This window comes from Lycorma delicatula, chromosome 9, assembly GCF_047948215.1.
Source record: "Lycorma delicatula isolate Av1 chromosome 9, ASM4794821v1, whole genome shotgun sequence".
Classification (NCBI taxonomy): Eukaryota; Metazoa; Arthropoda; class Insecta; order Hemiptera; family Fulgoridae; genus Lycorma; species Lycorma delicatula.
In genome coordinates, this window is record NC_134463.1 from 30,451,545 (window position 1) to 30,474,315 (window position 22,771).

A 22,771-nucleotide genomic window follows, 5' to 3' on the forward strand; every position below is an offset into this window, starting at 1 on the left:
TTATCTGAATAAAAATTTGTTTGTTAGTAGATATAAACTTCAAAACAATAAGTAAGAAGAGATGTTGCAACTCCAAATCTTATTTTGCAAAGTGATAAAAGACCATATTATGAATGTACATCACAACACGAATTTAATTAATTTTTAAACAATTTTTCTCAACGAAAACATGCTTTTAAAATTTGTTCATCCAAAATCATAATAATTAATTTATACCAAAAACATTTTCTAAATACAACAAATAAGTAACATTACACAAATAATTATACTCTTGAGAATTGCTATTATAAAAAATAATACATCATATACCAGTGTAGTCATAAAATCTGATTAGACAAAAATACCCGCTATTTAAAATGACTGCAGAAAAGGGTATATCAATTTAGATTAAATTCCAATTTACCACATTCCAAACAAGCAAAAATGAGCAAATCAAAAACCAAAACCATGCTAATTTGTTTCTTCGATAGTAGTGGCACTGTCCATAATGAGTTTTTGCCTACAGGACAACTGCAAATCAATATGTTTACTGAGAAATTCTTGAAAGACTTCGGAAAAGAGTTGCTCGCGTGTGACCAGCCATCAAAGACAACTGGACGCTGCATCATTATACTGCACCTTGTCACAATGTACTCTCAATTAATAAGTTTTTGGCAAAGAAAAACATTCTTTTAGTTCCTCAACAACCTTATTCACCTGACTTGAATCCCTGCGATGTTTTCCTGTTCCCAACTTTAAAAAAAGACCTCAAAGGACACCATTTGGGAACAATAGAAAACATTAAAAAATAATGTAACTGACCATCTTAAGGATATTCTGGTTTCTGAGTTCCAACACTGCTATGAAGAGTGCGAAAACCATTTGAAGCGTTGTGTGGCTTCCCAAGGGAACTATTTCAAAGGTGATAAGAGTCCATGTATAATTGGATTGTAATAAAACGTTTTTCTAAACCAGTCTCATTACTTTATTTACAGACCTTGTACAATAATAAATAAAACAATGTTTAAGCATTCCATATAATAAGCAAAAAATAAAAAAAATTGATACAAACTCTTACCTGGCTGATTTCATTCAATGTAATACATATTACATTTACAGAAATAATTCAATTCTTTTGATAATTTGTTGTTTAATAAATGAAATCGGGCGGGTAAAAGCTTTTTAACAAATTTTTCAATTTTTTGATTATTATATGGAACACTTAAACATTGTTTATTATCTATTATTGTACATAAAATATATTTAACATGTACTTTTTTGTAAACAAAATTCTAAATTAATAACAGATTTTGATAATAGAAATGTAATCTTTTTTAATATCAGTATCATTTTGTTAAAATCAGTTTTATTTATATTACAGAAATTTTTGTTTTTTGGGCGGATGAAATGAAATCTGCAAGAATCTTACCGTACGGTTTACATCTTCATTATAATTTTTTTGGGTATCACTGTGTTTTGTTAGATTGTTTTATTTTTTTATGAATTATTGATTTTTATCTTATGGATTTATTATTAAAATTTGTTGCCTTTCTTGAACAAATATACATTTTTTGAATTTCTCGGCCAATTTTTTTTGTTGATAGTCATATCATTCCCTTCACACTATATTTTTCCTTTTTTAATAAAACTAGTATAATGATCTTCACGAATCGAAGATCCGTGATGTAATATTGCACTTATTACTTTGTAAATGTAACTCTCGACTTTTATCGTATCCGTGGACACACTTTTATATTATTATTAAGTGAACTTTTTTTATCTCTCCAACGATTAGTTCAAATAGTTCTAATTGTAGAATAAAAACTTTATCAATCGAATTTATTCTGTTTTAAATAACAAATCTTAGTTGCAACACTTCCTACTGTTCGCGTTTTTTGTGTTTGATTAGCAGCTGTAATGTCTTGTAATATAATATTTTTATTTTTTTTCAATGACGTAAGGTAATTAAAAAAAATCGTTTCATCTTCAGTACTTTCATTTACATAAGAATATTTACTCTTAAAACAAACTGTAATATATTTTCTTATAACATTTTATTATTTCAAGTATATTATCAAGTTCTTGTACGAGATCATTCGTAAATTCAAAGGCATCTTTAAGTACTGCTACCTAGCGACGCAATTTGTAAACCCACCTTTTTGAGGAGGAAGTGACATATTCGAGTCCCGTGGTATTTTTTGAAAGTATTCTTTATTAAAAAAATTAAATAACTAAAATATAATGTTTTCATGCTTATATTTTCCCCATTTTCATGTCAATATAGTTCGTTGACTTCACCATACCGTCTAGTTCTGCGGACTCTTACAGGAGAAGTTCTAACGAACTTCTTCATTGTTTCAATAATATTGAAAAAAATAACAGGATATATACTATATTATTTTCAATCATCGACTATGCTGACAAATCCCTTTGAGTACTCAAAAGATTAATACTAATCTTTCTATTTTAAACTTATGCATCAATAAAATTGAGCCATATAAATTTCCCTTATTAGTTATTGATAAAAAGTCTAGTGGTGAACGGGGCTTCCCAAATCAGCTGATTTGGAAGTCGAGAGTTCCACTGTTCGTCCTAGTAAATTCAGTTATTTTAACACGGATTTGAATGCTAGATCGTGGATACCGGTGTTCTTTGGTGGTTGGGTTTCAATTAACCACACATCTCAGGAATGGTCGAACTGAGAATGCACTTCATTTACACTCATACATATCATACTCATTCATCTTCTTAAGTGTTATCTGAAAGGTGATTACCAGAGGCTAAACAGGATAAAGAAAAAGAAAGTTAATGATAAAAAAGACATCAGTGATAAAGATTAAAAAAAAGTCGTAGTAAAAAATAAAAACTCTCATTATTTATGAAAAATTGAATGATTATAATTTAATTTTTTTAGAAAATTATTAATCTATGCAAGAAATTTTTTGTATTTTACAATGATACAATAAACATAGCATTAAAATAACATAAACATAACAGGTATGTTATGGTATGTTTATTATTTAATAAAAAAAACTCATAACAAAAATGTATATTTAAAATGTTTATTTTAAGACTGGGTCATGATAACAAACAAAACAATAAATGTTTGATTACATTTAGGATTATTTGAATTTAGTACTAGTACTAACTATGGTTGCTACAGACGTGACACTACCAATACTTATTGTATCGTCTTCTTGTGATCTGTCTCTATCAAATGATCCTTCTTTTTCAGTCGGTTCCTCTTGAAGTGTTCCAATACTAGATCTATTATAAAAATAAATTAAAGTTAAATAATAAATTAAAAAAGTAATATAAACTTAAAATAATTATAAAATGAAATTAACATAATTTAAAAAACAACCACCAAACACAGAACTAAAAAAAATCTAATACCAATAATCGACTTTCGTGGGATCCTGCACCATTTAATTTTTTTGTTGTTGCTGTGTTTGGTGGTTAAGTTGTTTTTTTGAACTTAATTAGCACAGTGGTAAATATGTTGATGAATTAATAGAATTTAAAAAAAAATACAAATAATACAAACATAATTACAATAAAAAGAATGTAATCTTTTTAAATATATTCATTATATTAAAATGTAATGTAGGTAGAAAATTTAGAAGAAGAATGAGAGAATGTTAAAAAGGAAATTCTTAAATCAGCAGAAGTGAACTTAGGCGGAACAAAGAGAACTGGTAGAAAACCTTTGGTTTCAGATGATATATTGCAGTTGATGGATGAACGTAGAAAATATAAAAATGTTAGTGATGAAGAAAGTAAAAGGAACTACAGACAATTAAGAAATACTATAAACAGGAAGTGCAAACTAGCGAAAGAAGAGGAGATTAAAGAAAAGTGTTCAGGAGTGAAAAGAAAAATGAAGATTGGTAAAATAGATGGAACAGGAAAGTTTAAGAAAATTTTGGCATACATAAATTAAAATCTAATAATGTGTTAAACAAAGATGGTACACTGATTTATAATACAAAAAGGCAAAGTTGATAAGCGGGTGGAATATATTGAAGAGTTATACGGAGAAAATGAATTAGAAAATGGTGTTATACAGGAAGAAGAGGAAGTCGAAGAGGATGAAAGAGGAGAAACAATACTGAGATCTGAATTTAAGAGAGCATTAAAAGATCTGAATGGCAGAAAGGCTCCTGGAATAGATGGAAAACCTGTAGAGAATTACTGTGCACTGCTGATGAGGAAGCGATTGATAGATTATACAAACTGGTGTGTAATATTTACGAAAAAGGGAAAGTTCCATCAGACTTCAAAAAGAGTGTTATAGTCATGATACCAAAGAAAGCAGGAGCAGATATATGAAGAATACAGAACAATTAGCTTAACTAGCCAGGCATTAAAAATCTTAACTAGAATTCTGTACAGAAAATTTGAGAGGAGAGTGGAAGAAGAGTTAGGAGAAAACCAATTTGGTTTCAGGAAAAATATAGGGACAAGGGAAGCAATTTTAGGGCTCAGATTAATAATAGAAGGAAGATTAAAGAAAAACAAACCAACATACTAGATTTATAGATCTAGAAAAGGCATTCAATAATGTAGACTGGAATAAAATGTTCAGCATTTAAAAAAATTAGGGTTCAAATACAGAGATAGAAGAACAATTGCTAACATTTACAGGAACCAAACAGAAACAGTAATAATTAAAGAACATAAGAAAGGGAGTCCAACAAGGATGTTCCCTATCACCGTTACTTTTTAATCTTTACCTCAAACTAGCAGTTAATGATGTTAAAGAACAATTTAGATCCAGAGTAACAGTACAAGGCTAAAGATGCTACGATTTGCTGATGATATAGTAATTCTAGCTGAGAGTAAAAAAGATTTAGAAGGAACAATGAATTCCATGGATGAAGTCCTGCGCAAGAACTACTGAATGAACATAAACAAGAACAAAACGAAAGTAATGAAATGTAGTAGAAATAACGAAGATGGACCCCTGAATGTAAAAATAGGAAGAGAAAAGATTATGGAGGTAGGAGAATTTTGTTATCTGGGAAGTAGAATTACTAAAGATGGGCGAAGCAGGAGCGATATAAAATGTCGAATAGCACAGGTGAAATGAGCCTTCAGTCAGAAATAAAATTTGTTTACATCAAAAATTAATTTAAACTTCAGGAAAAGATTTTTGAAAGTGTATGTTTGGAGCGTAGCTTTATATGGAAGTGAAACTTGGATGATCGGAGTACCTGAAAAGAAAAGATTAGAAGTTTTTGAAATGTGGTGCTATAGGAGAATGTTAAGAATTAGATGGGTGGATAAAGTGGCAAATGAAGAGGTGTTGCGGCAAATCGATGAAGAAAGAAGCATTTGAAAAAATGTAGTTAAAAGAAGAGAGAGACTTAGGCCACATATTAAGGCATCCTGGAGTAGTTGCTTTAATATTGGAGGGATGGGTAGAAGGAAAAAATTGTGCAGGCAGGCAATGTTTGGGATATATAAAACAAATTGTTAGGAATGTGGGATGTAGGGGGTATATACCAAAATGAAATGACTAGCACTAGATAGGGGATCTTGAAGAGCTGCATCAAACCAGTCAAATAAATGAAAAAAAAATTAAAAAAATGTTGTTACTAATCAACAATAACAACTAAAGCTATCCTACAGGCTTTGCAATGGTTCTTTCTTATTTGTTCTATTTTCCTGTTGTTGAACCACTGCATGCCACTTTTTTCTAGTTACTTTTCCCATTTCATATCACCACTTGCTTCTCTGCCACCCTCTCCTTTCAGTGGTATCCATTTCATACTTTCCTTTTCTCTACTTCTGATCTAATTCCCTTATTATATGTTCATCACAATATTATTTTAATAATTATACTGTTTCTGAAACATCATTTAGTTTAGTTTTTTTTTTTTTGTAACAAACAAAAGTACTATACAATATAAAATTATTCCCATAATTGCTTGTTCACAGTTTTGTGAACATTTGTTAAAATGTATAAAACCTGGCTAAACATTTTTCTGAAACCAGAAACTAACAAGAATGTTATTAGCTTACATCTATATTAAAATGTGGGAAATAGTTGATTCATATAATTTCTAAAAAGAACTATTTAAAAAAACTTTTAATTTTTTAAAATTGTTATTTAAATATTGGATTATATGTATCATAGAGTTAAAAATCAATCTAATGTACTTTATCATTAAAAAGGTTTCTAACACTATTATCTCCATTCTATCCTTTTTCTTTGCATTTACAATAATTTCTTTGTTAAATTATTATTTCTCCAGCCCTCTTTTTATTTTGATCCAGTCTCAGCCACAAAAAATATAATACAAAATATAACTCAAAATGTATATAAACATCTTATCAGGATAAGATAATGCCTATCTCCGTGGTAGAGTGGTAATGTTTTGGCCTTTCATCCAAAAGTTCCAGGTTTGATTCCTGGTCAGGCATGCCATTTTTCATATGCTACAAAATTCCACTTCCAAATCCCATGGACAAGCTTAAAGCTTATATAGCAAGATCATCAAAGCATAAAAAGTAACAAATTTGTATGTTGTGTAATGTAACATAATAATTATAGGCAACCTGATTCAAGACATTAAAAGGTAAAAGAGAATAAATAACTGCCTTGGTCAGTTAATTGTGATATTAATGAACAAATAAAAGACAAAAGTAATTAAAAAACCCATATTACAGAAAAAACAGAGTATTAACACAAGGTTTCAAACAATTCTTCAAAGCTTCTGAAAACTGATATTAATTTTATTTTTCAGGTAGGTCACAGATTAAAAATATCTTATTAAAAATATATTACAAATAAAGTTTTGCAAAATCTGAAAACATATGTTTAAAATTTGTTTTGCAAGCTTTATTTTCCCTTTTCTTTCTACAAATAGCTTTACTAGACCACAGATAAAAATATATATTTAATTTATTAGTTTTATTCTTTTTTAAAAATTTCTACCACATTTTTATTTTCATTTGCTTCATGCTTCAATAAATACCATCTTTAATTTTCTAGAATTCATATTGTTCAAATTTCAGTGCAATAGTACTAATTACCATGGCTCACACTTTCCAGCATTATTTAGCTTTTAAATGAGTTTTCCCATTTCACCTTTGACATTTGCTATCATACATTCATTTCCAACAAATTTTTTCCATTCTTTTTAGTAATGTAAATGTTAAAGATTTATGAAGTACAATGATTGAAACACACAAGTAGTCAATTTCACTCTATAACTTATCAAAACTTTTTACAGATTGCTTTCCTCACCACTGCTATCTTAATTCTGAGAGTCGATTTCTCTATTCCAGTCTTCTGTTAACATGCTTGTTTTTATTCCATTTTATTTGCTTTATTTGCCTATTTTTATTCAAATAATAACAGTTTCCTTAACACTAATTCTTATAATTCTTGTTTTGCAACATTACCATACAATTTTCAACTATTTATCTTCCAGAAAATACTCTACTTATATATTGGTGGTACTTAATTGTCTGCCAAGTGGTATTCCCTTTACTGCTTCAGGTAAATTCTTGTCTTATAAACTAGAGAAAATCCTTTTATAAAATTGAGTAAGGTAAATTTATCTAAAATCTTATAAATTGAGTTCAACTCATTTAAAAACTGATATTAACTTGATATAATTCCATTGTATCAATTTTTATGGTGAATTCTTAATGTCATAGCATGTGTATAATCCATTGCAATTCTCCTCATGATAGTGTGTATATAATACATAGCTCATTTCACTAATTACCCAGTGAAAGAAAGAGCAAGTTCTTTGCTAACCACTGTGTCTCTTTTCTAAGATTTTTCCTTTAAATATTTTACTATATAAATTTAAGTTAATATATGATTTTACACAACCTATTGACTTAGCTTCTCTTTTCTGTATTGCATTCAATTTTTTTTTTAATTTACTTCTACCAATTCATTATTTTCTTTCAATCCAGCTTCTTTACCATTCTCCAAATCCATATTTCTGAAGTTTGTAATTTGTCTCAATTTGGTTTTTCAGGAGTGAATGACTCAACTTCTATTTCATCATATTCTATAGAAACAATGAATTAAATAAAATATTTCCTTATTGCTATATCATGTATCAGTTAATGAAGATTATTCTTTTTGTTTTAGAATGTTTGTCTAGGTAGAGCTATTTATTTTTAAAAGTTCTGTTATCATTGGTTATCAATATTTTTAATCTGATCTGACTTTTAAGGAACTAAAGCCATAAAAAAATATTAAAAGTCATAAAATTATTAAATCTTGTTTTAATAAATATTCAAAATCAGAAATCAGGTTTTGAATCATTATTTTATCTTTTTAAGAATACCTACTGAAAAAATAATAGTATTATTTAAAATTGACCAAATTGCTACTAATAAAGCAAATATAATGTAGTAACAAAAATTACCGGTACAACTCCGAAAAGCTTTTTCTTTTAGTATAATCCAAATATCCAAAATTTGAAAGTCTGAAACCTAAAAATATAACATAGATGAAAAAACTATTTTTAAGTTATAATTAAATCAATAAATAATTTTAAGAAGTGTTTAGATCAGCTAATGAAATGTGATATAAAAATTTGCATAAAATATTTGTAATAATTGTACAAAGTAATTTTATGAGACACAACTGGCTTCCCTTAATTAATGTCTATTTTTAAAAATGAGCAATTCCATGTCATGGTTTCAAGTGAAAGTTAAAAGTGGAGTGGTTACTTATTGTCTTCTTCACAGAGTTAAGTACAGATTTAACTAACCAAAATGTAGCTAATATTTCTGTTATCTGTGATGCCTTCACTCTATTCACCATATGGAATATGGATTTATGTTAGACATTATTTCTGTTAGAGAAAGTGACTGTGTCTATTGTAATTCAGGAATTGTATGTAATTCAATATAGAAAAGAGTGAAACAGATAGTGTAAATCAAGATATACCTGATCCGTCAAGAAACAGTGCAAAATTCATCAATATGTACAAACTGTTTCTATTCAATGGGAAATTTAAATATTTATTAAAAAAATAATAACACCATGCTATTTATTTCTGTACAATTTGATTTGTGCTTCTAAAAGATCTTTTCAGAACTATGTTGTAGTTCCTTTCTCAGATAATATTGACATTAATGTACTAAGTTCTAAATGGTTAAAAACTTGTTAAGTACGTGAGATTAAAGTACGTTTGTATTATGAATTGGTTTATGTTATATGAGGTTGTTAGTAAATATATTTTAACAAATTTAGATTTCAGTTGTTCAAGTTTGCTAAGTTTTTCCTTTTCCTGCTATTTATAAAATCTGAACGTTGTAATGTATTTGCATTTCTGTTAATTTCTATAAGGTGACTTGTAAAGGTTTATTTTAATATGTGCTTAATGTTGTTATTTTAATTTGAGCAAGATATTATTTTATAACAAAAAAGTGAATGCACATCTAGCATATTTGTAAATATTTAGAAACTGAATCATTATAATTTTTTTATAAACATAAAATATTTAAACTAAAAGCAGGTTTCAGTACAATAATGTACTAATAATATACTTTTAACAAATTTTACAATTTTCTTTCTGAGCTATTGCTATTTAAAGTTTACATATTATTTGTGGACTTCCAACAGTATTATACAAGAGTATAATATAAAATTAACAATAAGAGTCTATGAAAGAATTTACTATTCCAAGGAAGTAGACTATTTACCATATATGTTTTAGATCAAGATGCATCAAAATTGAAAACCAGCTATATTAAACTTTCTAAGGTTGATTTTATAATCAGACAGAGAGATTTTTACTCTCTTCAGATTTATTTAATAATATTGTTTTAGAGAGTATAATATTGTTTTAGAGTAATAATATTATAAGAGAGTATGAGAGACTCAGACATGAGTGAGTTTTGCAAAGAGTGAACATTTTGAAATTTGCTAATGAAATGGATTGCTGAAGCTAGTAGATGTTAGAAAGCTTTTCTCAAATTTTTATCTGGTAAACTTCTTTCAATATGCAAACATGATTGAAATGCACTCCACATAATACAAATTTTTTTAGTTAAAATTTGATATTGACCAAAATATGAGAGAAGCAGCTAACTTCTCAACTGGTATACTATATACAGTGGTGTTATCATATGGCAATATATTATACCATATAATATTATATTATATTAGAAAATAATAAACCTGTCAATAAAATTTTAAGAAAGGTATTTGGTGCTTCCTGAGAAAATGGAATGTGGAGAACAAATGTAAAAAAGAACTTAAAATTATACTAACTGGGCGAATAACATTTTCAAGTTATCATCGCCCAGAAAACAAGAACTAAAATATTAAAAACAAAAACAAACAACTGCAGTTACAACCAGGTTGTAACTACAGTATTTAAAAGTAGGCAACTGCAATAGTTTAGACAAATACTGATTATCAGAAGATATGGTAAATACAACATTGAAAGGGAGAATAGAAAAAACCCAAGAAGACCAAAATTAATATAGTATATTAATTATGGAGGAGGTTCAAAAGTACATAATCAATTATCTAGAACTGAAAAAAAATGATATAGGAAAATTCACAGTATCTGCATTTATAAATGTATTGAAAGCTTATAAAAGAGTGAAAGCTTATTTACTGATGGTGGACACTTTCAACATGTGATATAAAATTCTTCACTTAAAAATTAACAAAAAAAAAAATCTGTTCTTAAATTCAATCTATTAGTACATGCTTTTTTTAATTTAGTTTACTCTGGGTCATGTGTCTTTTGGAACATAATGTATAAGTTAAGTAAAATTTTTTGAATGGAAAAACCTTTCTACAGTCTTCCTTCTCAAAATTTAAATTAGAAAAACAATTGTAAAATATAATTGTTTATAAACAATTACTTTTTATGATAATCTTTTTTTTAATTTTGTATAATTTTTAACCTGAAATTATTATAACTGAAATAAATTTCTGCATCAGGTGTTGTAAACAATCATATCTGATGGAAAATGTTTTTGACAGCTTTTTTTATAAGATTTTAACTGCAATATAATGTCAATTTGCCAGTTCCAGTTAAAGACTATCGTTTTATCTAATATTGCGTTTCTCAACTGGAAGTAGCAAAATTAGCCTACAACTTAAATGAGTTTTTCTCCTAAAATGATTATTTTATTGTTTACGTGTAATCATTTTAGGAGAGAAAACTCATTTATATTATAAAAATTTTTCTTACATTTATAAGTACACATGTAAAGAAAATAAACTAATAACATAGTTGTGTTTGTCTTTCATTTAAAAGTTTCTCTATACATGAATCTATGATAGAAACATACTAAAGGAAACTGTTTTCTAGTGATAAAGGCCTTTATTTATCCTAGACAAAAAACACTTTTCACAAAGGTAAGACGTGGTGAAAGGAATTAATATTTCAATGCTTCTGTAACTACATTTCCACATTCACTTTGACGAACAAGCAAAAATGCATCTAAATCTTCAGATATAAATTGTATTTCTGACGTTTTATTGACAGACATTTCAATAAGCTCGTGAATCTCAATGAGTAACTTAGCAGCTGCAACAACATTTTTACTAAATAGATTCAGTACCCATTTCTTCGTGAAATCATCCTTATCTTCAACGAAATACTCCGCCACGTGAATTTTTAGCTTGTACAAATGCATCTTCATGCTATCCAAACTATGGTGAAAAATTGTGTATTTTTTATCCAAATTTTTCTCAATATAATCGAAGTGAGTGGAAATGTATAAAAATGTTTGCTTTGAAGGCGAATAATCCAGATATCAAGCTTCTTGATGAAAGCATTAATTTTTTCTCTCAATAATAAAATGTTTTTATTATGTCCTTGTAAATTCACATTCAAGTTGTTTAAATGCAAAAATACATCAGCTAAGAAGACAACAATCAACATATACTCATTTTTGAGTATATGTTGATTGAGAATGGACTTTGTTTATCTTAGAACAATATTATTAATTCATCTTGCAATTCCAGTAACTGGGTTTACACTTGACTTCTAATTTACACCACCTGACTTCTGTATGGAAAAGATATTTTCTTTTCTTCCATTTCCTTGCATAGTTTAGCAAACATCCTATTCTGTAATGGCTGACTTTTAATAAAATTAACTATTTTGACAGCTTTACAAAGAATTTAAGACTTTTTGGCATATTTTTTGTGACAAGAGCATGTCTGTGAAGGAAGCAGTGCATCCAATCCATTCTTGGTATAACATGAACTTTTGATTTTTTAAGAAATCCACTCTTTTTTCCTGTTACTGCCTTTGTAGCATCATTACATACTGCAATACGTTTTGTCAGATCTATGTTATATTTTAGTAGCTTCATAAAAAACATCAAAAATTCATTGTTCTGTTGTTATGACCAGGTACTGAGTTACAAAACAACAATTGCAATCATAAGGGGAGGTGCACAACTAGATGTTACAACAGTGCTAAATCCAAAATGTCAACATCCTATGGCTAATTGTTTTTGAGTTATGCGAGATACATATCTGTAGATGTCATGCTAAAACTAGTCAAAAGGATATTTCTACTGAAATTTGAAAACCAAAATTTTTTGCGATCACAATACTTCATTCACTTTGTACAAGGAAGTAAAAACCAAAACCTTATTTAATTATTATTTTCAATGAAACTATGCTTTTAAAAATTAAATAACTGTCGCGTTTGAAATTAAACTGTCATTCTGCTGTAATTCCTTGCATCTCTTTTATACTGCTGAGTGCATGACGTGTTCAAACATGTATCTCATGCTTCTTCAAACATGATGTAGTCACAGCAAATATTATGCAAGCGGACCAAAATACAAGGAGCACATACACAAGTTGGAACTGTAAATTGTTCATGTTTGTGCACTTCATACATGAATGTTCATACCCGTTGCTATCAATGCAGTTAAACAGTTTAAACTAGGTTTTATTTGGTTGCAGTGGGGAGTGCAAAATCTTAATTATATATTTTTGTACTTTTTGGGGGTTGTGGAGCTAAAAAGGCTGAGAATCACTACGTCTCAGTTAATGTAATGCGTTTCATGAAATATTAATATGGCAAAAACGAGAATGTCTGACAAAAAAATATTACAATTAATAAAGTGAGCTTTTTATAATGTGATCTCAGGAAATAAAATTTGAAAAATAAAAGAACGTGGCATAAGGATGAATTTAACAATAAGATCCATGTTTTTCCCCATAGATCACTGAAGTTAAGAATGTAAGAAGAGAGAGTTTATCTGTAACAGATAAACTGAATACTATTGATATACAGTTAGTAGAAGTCATTGTCAGTTAACATTTAAATATAAAACAATGCCAAAACCAAAATAATAAAGCATATGAACAAGAAAACAAACCGTATCTAATGAGTTCCCAACAAATATAACTGAAATTTATGTAGAATACAAATGGTAAAAGAAAAAAAAAACTTTAATGCAAATAATATAATTTAATAGACACTGTTAAAAAATACAAATTTTTTACTAGATGTAAAAAAAATAATTATTCAATCATGCACAATACACTTTACTAAGGTACAATAATAAAAACATAAGTACTTTTCACACATTTACACATTTGTACTTAAGATTAAGAGTAATCCAAAATACATAATTACAATATTCATACAGATTTAAATTACTTACATTTAATATATCAGCTGTTGTATATAATCTATATACCTAAATTATAACCACATACAGGTGATATAAATATATAACATTTATGTTAGCAACATATAATCATTAATTATTTTATATATTTAAAACATGGACAATTAAAAAAAAATACTGCTTTCAATTACAGGTAGGAGAGTAAAAGTTAAAAACATAACTAATGAAAATTTTGCGTAAAATGTTACTATTCTATTCTTAAATAAATTACCAATTCTAACCTAACATCAATGTATAAAGTCTACAATTCAAAAAAATATTATCTCCAATAATAAAATAGCTAGTTATTTAGTTAAATTAGCTACACTAGTTAATATAGCTACTTTCTTTAGGAAACAAAATAAAATCTAATATTTATAAATTATACAAAAAAAAACTTAACACACAGTAAAATCATTAAATATTAAGTACAGTATTTGAATATATACATGTATAATAGGAACACAACTCAGTAATTGTAAAATTGTTCAGGAATACAATAAATATAAGAACACTGTTCATAAATTATACAACAAAATAATACTTAAAAAACCACAATAACTGAACTATAATAAAAGTCTATCTATACTACCATAAAAATATAGAATTTGCTAAATGATCCTTTTCAGTTTTTAGATATTTATTATCTAACTTCTTTTTATTGATGGTATGATCTGTAAAAAAACCACACAAAATAAAATAGTATTCAATTAACAAAAAAATGTACAAAAACTGTGCTAAAAAAAATACAGTCACTGTGAAACAAATAAATTATTCATAAAACAGTTTGTCGTACTACCCTCCTTGTGAACATTAATAACATAAAGAAATATAAATGTCAACCGTTTGAACAATTTTACTAGAAAAATAATTAGTATTTAAATGAAAAAACTGTTTAAAAAATATAGTAAGAATTTATTTCAAAATTATAAAAATCAAAATACATTTGTTACAAATTGATGTCGTTCTTGAAAACAAATCATATGAATAAAGATTTGTACAGTAAGGAAAATGAACTGAATATGAAAAAGCACTCATCATTCTTTTGGATTTACAAGAAGATACATGTTGCATTAATAAACACCAATGATACAAAAAAAATAATGATAAAACAATATTACATATAGTTATTTTAAGCGACAAAAATTGGCTTAATAATGTCTTGTACCTGACCCAACCATGAATTCTTAACAAGAAGTTATTTGATAAAATAATGTTAGCATAATATAACATAGTTATATGATCTTTATGAAAATAGAAATAATAAACAACAGAAATATAGTAATACATAATCTATGTTAATATTTATAAAAAAATAAAACATAAATAATATAATTGCAGAAGTTGAAATTTCCTATGTTCAAAAATAAGAAAAAAGTATTAGTATATGTATGTATGTAGATTTAAAATCTCAAGTATAAAAAATATATATATTTTCATATATATCTGCCACTGTGGATACTAGAAGAACAAACAAACTGAACAAGAACTTAAATACTTAATTTTTAAGCTGTTAAAAAACTCAACTGCTTATGTTGTTACTTTTTTCTGAATAACCATCAAAACATAAAACAACATCCTGATCCTGAAGGGGAAGAACCCTCCATGATGGTTGCAGTTGCCACTCCACCCCCTCCGTAACTAGCCCTTTGGGATTTAAACCGATTGAACTGAATTACTCTAGCAATACGAAAACAGTAAAAAGGGGCAAGCCCAACAGGCAATATCGATCGAGAATGAATAAAAACAAACCCTAACTAAAAGCAAAACAAAATATAAAGAAAAAAACAAAACTACTAACATTAAGAATCTACAACCAATAAACCAAAACCACAGACCAAAAATAAAAATATACATACACCTAAACATACATAGTCCAATGTTTGATGGTAAAAATAAGAGTATTACCTCAAAATTCTTTCAGACAACATCGATTTTTATGAAAATTTGTAATTAAATTTATCTAATCCTCTGCTTCAAAAGTTATATGTTCCTGAAGTGTGCTTTTTGTTTTTTTAGGGTGAAAACTACCCCTTGTTAAAAAAATTCAAAAACCTTAGATTTAAACGTTTTGTAGATTGAAATAATGTTTAAATATGTAAAATTTCATTCTTTTATGTTGTGGAATATAATTTATGGTGTTTTACTACGTTTCAACCCTTAGAAACCACCCTTTATGATGAAATTAAAAAGAATGATCAGTTTGAAACGTTTTAATGGTTGCATTTGTAATGAATTAAAATCCCTTTAGTGTTTATAATATTATTTATGATTATTACAATGTTTAACCCCTTAATAACCACCCCTTATGAAAAAAATTGTTAAAATTATAGTTGATAAATGTTTTGTAGCTTAAAATCATTTAAATGTCTAGAATAAACATTATAATTTACGATACATTACAACATTGCAACCCTTAGAATCCACTGTATGATGAAAAAAAATTAGTTTTCAACAGTTTAAAATGTTTTAATGGTGCATTTATAATGAATTATAAATTTTTTTAAACTGTTTTAATTTTATCCTGAAAATTAAATTTCTGCTCATGTATTAAATGATGAATTTAAATGAATTTAATGATGAAATGTGAATTTGATGTACCTACAATTAATAAAAAAAAAATTCAATAATTTTTGAAAGGTAATATTAATGACGTGCACCACGTGTTTATTCTTTTGGTTTTGGGAATGTACTGACTATACCATATAAAAGAGATATACATTCACATATATACATGTACAATATACCTATATACATCTATGCACACAAAGTTCTATCACCCATCACCAAGTGTTCGCCTACGGTGTGCTCAGTTACTATATATATATGTATACACACACACACACACACACACACACACACACACACACACACACAGAACTTAATTTAAAATATTTAAGTTTTTTTTTTAAATATAATATTTTTTCGTTTATTTAATTCAATAATTCTAACAAAAGCGTGCACGCACATCATATTTAATTTGCGCTGGTGTAGTGGTACTAGCAGCAACTCTCGACACTAAAATAATTTAGTTTCAAATTGTTACACATGTAATGTAATGTAAATGAGTTACTCTATCACACTTTAAACATTTTTAATTTACTGTCACAACACAGTAATAGTTTAGAGCTTTTTTTTTTTTGCAAATATTGTTATTTTTTAATTGATAACAAATGTACCTAAGAAGATATGACTTTAATTAGGTGAAATCTTGAGATACTGAGGGTGACCTTACTCCACATTCTCACCCCTTAACTTTTTAAGTAGAAAATTTAATGTCATCAATGTCCATGTGTAGAAGTAATCTGACCAAGTTTGGTCAAAATCGGTTCAGTAGTTCTGGTGATTTAGAGGCCAACATCAAACAAACGTACATATGAAAATTAACATCTAGAAAATTTCCATCTGATTGTTTGGGTTCCTTAGGTGTGAAAATATCAAGATCCAGTCAAAACCACATATGCCCAAATTGGACCAATTTCAATACTTTCCCTTCTAGAGCTATAGAACTATTAGATGGAAAAGTAAAGTATTATTTCTTGAAATAATAACTAAGATCAACTTTCTTAGTTATTATTATAACTAAGAAAGCAGATGTCTGTAACTGTTAAGTATACAATAACTGCAAAACTGCTCCTAATGAAAAATAAATATATTGATGTTTTTCTCAGATGGTTCTAGTGTTCACACAATTCTGCTTATGAGTAACATGCTTTCTAAAGTAATCAAACAATAAACAGAACACAAACATGTATGAGAATAATACCCAAAGTATGTTACATGTACCCAAAACAAATTCACATACAATGAAAATATAATTTATTAATAAAATAATCTAAACTAAAATCAATTGTTGATTTTAGAACCAGATTAAGAAGAAGCTTATGGTCTAAAAACACATTGTAAAATAAGTGTAAACTTAGTTAAGATTTTATTTAAAACTTCTATTTTATACTAAGTCTTATGATATAAAGCATTTTTATATAATGATTCTTATGACTCCTAATTATCAGCATTATGTAGTATAAAAAAATACACTGATATATTTTATACTTTAGGAGAAATTTCTGAAATTATGGGCCTTTCTATATTATATGTCTTCTGTTTTACATAAAGCCTACCAATGTCTGGAAAGATAAAGCTGTTTTAAAAATTTCAACTTAAATTAGCTATTTAAAGTTTAAAATTATTTAATTAATTAATAATATTACCAAATGATATAATGCTGAAATAGATGGACTAACTTTAGAATTGGATTCCTTAAATTAATATATAAGCTACAAAAAGTATATGCCTGTTTTTATCTGTGAATCTATCTCTCTCTTTTTTTTATGATTCTAAAGTCTCCAAATTAGACTGAGTTAATAAATCAAGATTCTGTATGATTATAAAATAATGATATAATACGTCTTTGTTTATATTCTTCCTTAAAATACAAATTTTTAATAGTACAGAAAATAATTTTAATTTCTCTTTTACCATTACAGATCTCTAGCTATTAAATGGTTTTAATGGAAGTTTAAAAAGAATAACAAGTTTATAAAAAATGTTTAAAAATGATACTTTTTTCTTACTAAATCCAATCGAGTATACACCACTTAAAAATAGCAAACTGAAATTATAATAAACAGCATTTACTCTTAGTGTTGTTTTTTATCAGCAAATAAATGTTAAATGACTTGAACAAAAACAAAAATGCTACGTATAGAACTTAAAATTCTAAGTCTCAAGCTATTTACTCATTTACCTTGTGGATACTTCATCTTTAATTCAGCTTCAACATCAAATTCCTTACTACTCCCGTACTTATCCAATAATTCTAATACAACACCATTTGTCCAACCAAACCCTGTTTGTGGAACATATTCTCCACCTTCACCAGTTTCACCAGGTCTAAGTGCATCATACTAAAACAAAAAAATATTTATACAAAATAAAATAATTTAAAAAAAATATCACGCTTCTTGCAAGGATCTGTCAAATTATTGAAAAACAAAGTTGAAAATTTTAATTTACCAGATTCTGTTTAACAGTTAGTCTCTATATTAAAAATTATAATCATTCTTACTAAAAGTTTAACTTGTCGCATCTATTCAGTCAAATTGAAGAAAAATTTTCATGAAGAAGAAAGTGATTTTCTTTCTTGTTGATGAATAAGTGGTTGTGAATTCCCCTACCAAAAAAACATTATGTTGTCTTTTTTACGTATTTTATCCAAGTGGACACTGGTGATCATCCTGGCCCAATATAATTTAGTTTGTGGTAAACCTAAGTAAAGAGATTAATGATAGTAGATGAACTATAGTACATAGATGAACTATATAAATGAAATAGATGATAGTTCTAAGTTCTTCAATGAAGATATACATTTCTTGCCAGGTTCCTATTCACCCTCTATATAACCTTGTAATATTACTTGAAGGAGTTCATTTTTCACTCCATAATGTCTCTAAATATGACACTTTCTCTCTAAAAAATGACAAAAAGACCTTTCTCTTTCTCAAAATGACCTCTTTTTCTTTATTCAGTCTTTCTAAACCTTCTTTTAAACAGTAAAGGAATCTAAACTCTGGTGTTAACATGCAGGAAAGGTTATTCAGTAGAGTTTTTAAACAGTAAAAACATCTTGATTTTCTTTTTTGACTTTTATTTTTAATCTGAGTCTGTGTTTAAGCAACATAAATATTTAAGATTAATTTTATTAAATATTCTCTACAAAATATTGAAAATTATAATATTATATATTAAAAATACAAAATAACATGTTCAGTATAATAAAAAAAGTATAATATTTTAGTACAATAATAAGCAATAACAGAAATTCTATTTTCTATTATGGCGGTGATAATAAATATAATAATAACAAAGTCAGTTATGTTATCTTTTAAAAAATATTTTAACTTAACACAAGTTTTAAATAAAAGTGTAAATTTTATGATAATTTTACACTAATACTGAGAGAAATTCTTGATAGCACTGAACATTGTGGTAAGTGTTCTTGTCTTTTATTACTCTACCTAGTGTTTAATATTTTTAATAATGCCTAATATTACTATTAAAAAGATATAGAACTTACTTGTGGGTATTTGTAGCCAATTTTTTATGATATTTATTTATGTCAGTAACATCCAAAAATACATACATCTTGCTCTAAATATTTTTGCTATAAGATTAATAAGCAATATGAAATTAACATATCAGACTGATATTATCTCATGCTCAGTACTCAGTACTGTTTTGGGAATCATAATCTAAATTACATTTGAAATAGTTTTTTTAGGCTATACAGGAAATACTAACAAAATGAAAGCTACAAATAATCTTTTAAAGATCTATAATTGATTAATGCTTTTGTGTTATTAATTATAGTTATTATAGTTATTTTTGTGTTATTAATTATAGGTAGACAGACTTTAAAATAAATTTAAACACACAATTATGGATAATAATAAAACAAGAAATTTTATATAAATCCATGTAACTACTGTGAAGTATTTGAATCCAATTTGAAACCAATCTTGTACAACAAAAAACTTCACGGAGAAATTAACATATGATAACAAGTATTTATGGTAATGTAACATAAGAATATCTGTTAAACCAATTTAAATTGAAAAATTGTTTTACTCCCTTGAAAAATTCCTCTCCCTACCCAATTATAAGTGACTGTAGAATTTAACTACAGTGAAATATCTTCTTGCTGATACCTCTCAAATGTGGTCAGCTTTCTTGCAAAGTTTTTAGAATCAAAATGTTTATATGTACAACAGATAGAGGAATGCAATGGAAATAAAAGGAAGTATAGTAATGGCAAAGGAAGCCTTCAATAAGAATAGAGTATTACTGCCCAATAGAATTCTGAATTTAGAATTAAGGAAGAGGTTAGCCAATTGCTATGTAGTGTGAATGGAATGCAAGCACAGCAGGAGATTTATGTATCCCCTATAATTGCAGAGCAAGATACAAAACTTTCTTGCTGCTGGGTCTTTCTAATAATCAGGCGGTATTTGTTTAACATTGTCGGTTATACATTTAAATTGTTTATAGATGGAATTTTGGACTGCGTTCCCATCCTTAAGATCAGATTGAAAACTTTACTCGAGCTGACCTTGGAAGACTAGCCACGTATGTGCTTTGTTCTCTGGGTTCAATTCTCCTTCAGTCTGTCCGCTGAAGGCCTGTTGGTGCTAGTGTCTTCTGGCCTAGCTGGAATGCGTCTCTTGGAGGCCCTAGTTGTTCCAATGCATTCCCCCTCGCCAGAGGGAGTTGCAAGGCCTAAACTGTAAGTTATAGGAAGGATGGTGGTTGGTGAATTAAGGGTGAATTTAAGATAAATAAATCCAATAATTCTGGGTGCCCATATGGCGATGTAAGAGAAGATGATGTCGAGCACATCTTTTATGAATGTGATAGATGGAGCACCAAGAGAAATTGACTGCAAGCTGATATTGATGACATAATGCTAGAAACTCTGATGAAGATGCCCTCCAGTGAGTTTAATTAACAGAAGATTGTGAATTTTGTAGAACTGATTCTACAAAAGAAGAAGAAGGATATTGATTGAAGAGGAACAATTGAACCAGGATGAAATAAGCAAGAGAAAGCAGCAGGTGCATGGGGTGGGAAATCTAGGGACACCATCCCAAAGTAAAGCAGTTAGGTGGTTCTGGGGTGGATTAATTGTCTGTGAACAGAGGTTAGGTTTTTTAGTGGGTGGGAGTTCCACACATTGGGGATCAACATAATCAGTTCTCTGATGGTGCGTAATGTATTTTTCTTCCTCTATAATAATAACAAATTATTTTTTTTTCCTTTGTTTTATGGGCATCGACTGCTAAGGTCATTAACCTTCATCACATTCTTAAAAAGAGGTAGTATCACCAACAGGGTTGTCATATGTAAGGGTGTACAGGGCCCTTACATTTTTATTTAAAAGCACAAAATACAAAAAAACAATCTAAAACAATAAACAAACAACACTTATGGAGTGTAAAGGGCCCCAATCTTAAAAATTTGAGAAAATATCACAAAGAACATAAATGGAAAACACAAGTCTTTACAATACCATTATCTCCTTCTACCTGTCTTGTTTATTTATTTATTTATTTAAGCACCCTCGAGGCGACCAGAACTGCTGTTAAGCAGCATATCAGTCCCCTCAGGATGCCGTGGCAGTTGACTACCCCCTAAAAACAGTCCCGTAGGACATAACCCATCGGGGTCAACCCAGCGTCATAAGAGCAATCTGACAACCTGTTCAGGACAGCCAAAAAGCCCCTCGGCAGGGAGGCTGCCCTTCCCGGTCCTGACCTACTTGGCTACAGGCATGCATGGCGCTTACCCATAGCCTCGCACCCACAGTCCACCCTTGAGGATCCCCCATGCCATCATTGGACACACCTTGACTCCCTGCTCTTGCACGCAGGCGAGCCAGGGCGGCCTAGGCAAGAGGGCTACCTCCCGCCACTATACGTGCCACGCTTCGAGACTCCCTTATATATATAAAACTATCTCTTAGAGTTTGTTTAACACACCTTTAAATTTTCCACTTTTACAGACTTTTAAGAAGTCCACTGGCGTGTAAATAAGCAACTTCCTTCATTTTCATTATCCAAATCAGCAGCAATATTATGTCTTAGCCAGAACCTCTTTCTGAGGTCCTCATATATAGTACCACTCATCCATTAGATGCCTTATTGTAAGTGTTTTATTACAAACAGCGCACACTGGTCTCTCTTCGCCCGTTAACAAATATGAATTTGTTACTCGCGTGTGACCGATTCTAAGTCTGGTCACAGCCACTTGTTCTCGGCGAGTGAACTTCACATAGCTTTTCCATTTATACAGAGAAGTTTTGATTGAGTTTAATTTTGTATTTAAACTCCTCCAATCAGTATTCCACTTGTTTCTTATTATGTTAGACAGTTTTTAACATCTGCCACCCTTACAGGAATTGCATCCAAAACATCGTAGACTGTTGCCTTTCTGGCAGCTTCGTCTGCACTTTCATTACCTGCAATACCAGAATGCCCTGGAGTCAATACAAATACGCATCGCTGTCCTCGTTGATTTAGAACATACAAAATGGACAGGATGTTTGCAATTAGGACATCCATAATGTTCTTGTTCCGAATTGCAACAAGTGCACTTA

General features: G+C 28.6%; 1 protein-coding gene across 3 annotated transcripts in view; it reads right to left on the reverse strand.

Annotated features, from left to right (window-relative positions):
* Positions 1-3,029: 3,029 nt before the first annotated feature.
* The window catches only part of LOC142329846 (trehalase-like), a 96,229-nt gene continuing 76,487 nt past the window's right edge, over positions 3,030-22,771 (reverse strand). The window contains exons 10-12 of one of the 3 annotated variants that reach the window (XM_075374709.1): positions 18,368-18,527; positions 8,379-8,445; positions 3,030-3,246 (exon numbers count right to left, since the gene is read on the reverse strand). In XM_075374709.1, coding sequence (XP_075230824.1) covers positions 3,102-3,246; positions 8,379-8,445; positions 18,368-18,527 — 372 coding nt within the window. In that variant the 3' untranslated portion in view covers positions 3,030-3,101. Of the gene's footprint in view, positions 3,247-8,378; positions 8,446-13,398; positions 14,295-18,367; positions 18,528-22,771 lie in introns of those variants that run through there. The other 2 variants (XM_075374711.1, XM_075374710.1) reach the window with 2 other exon arrangements.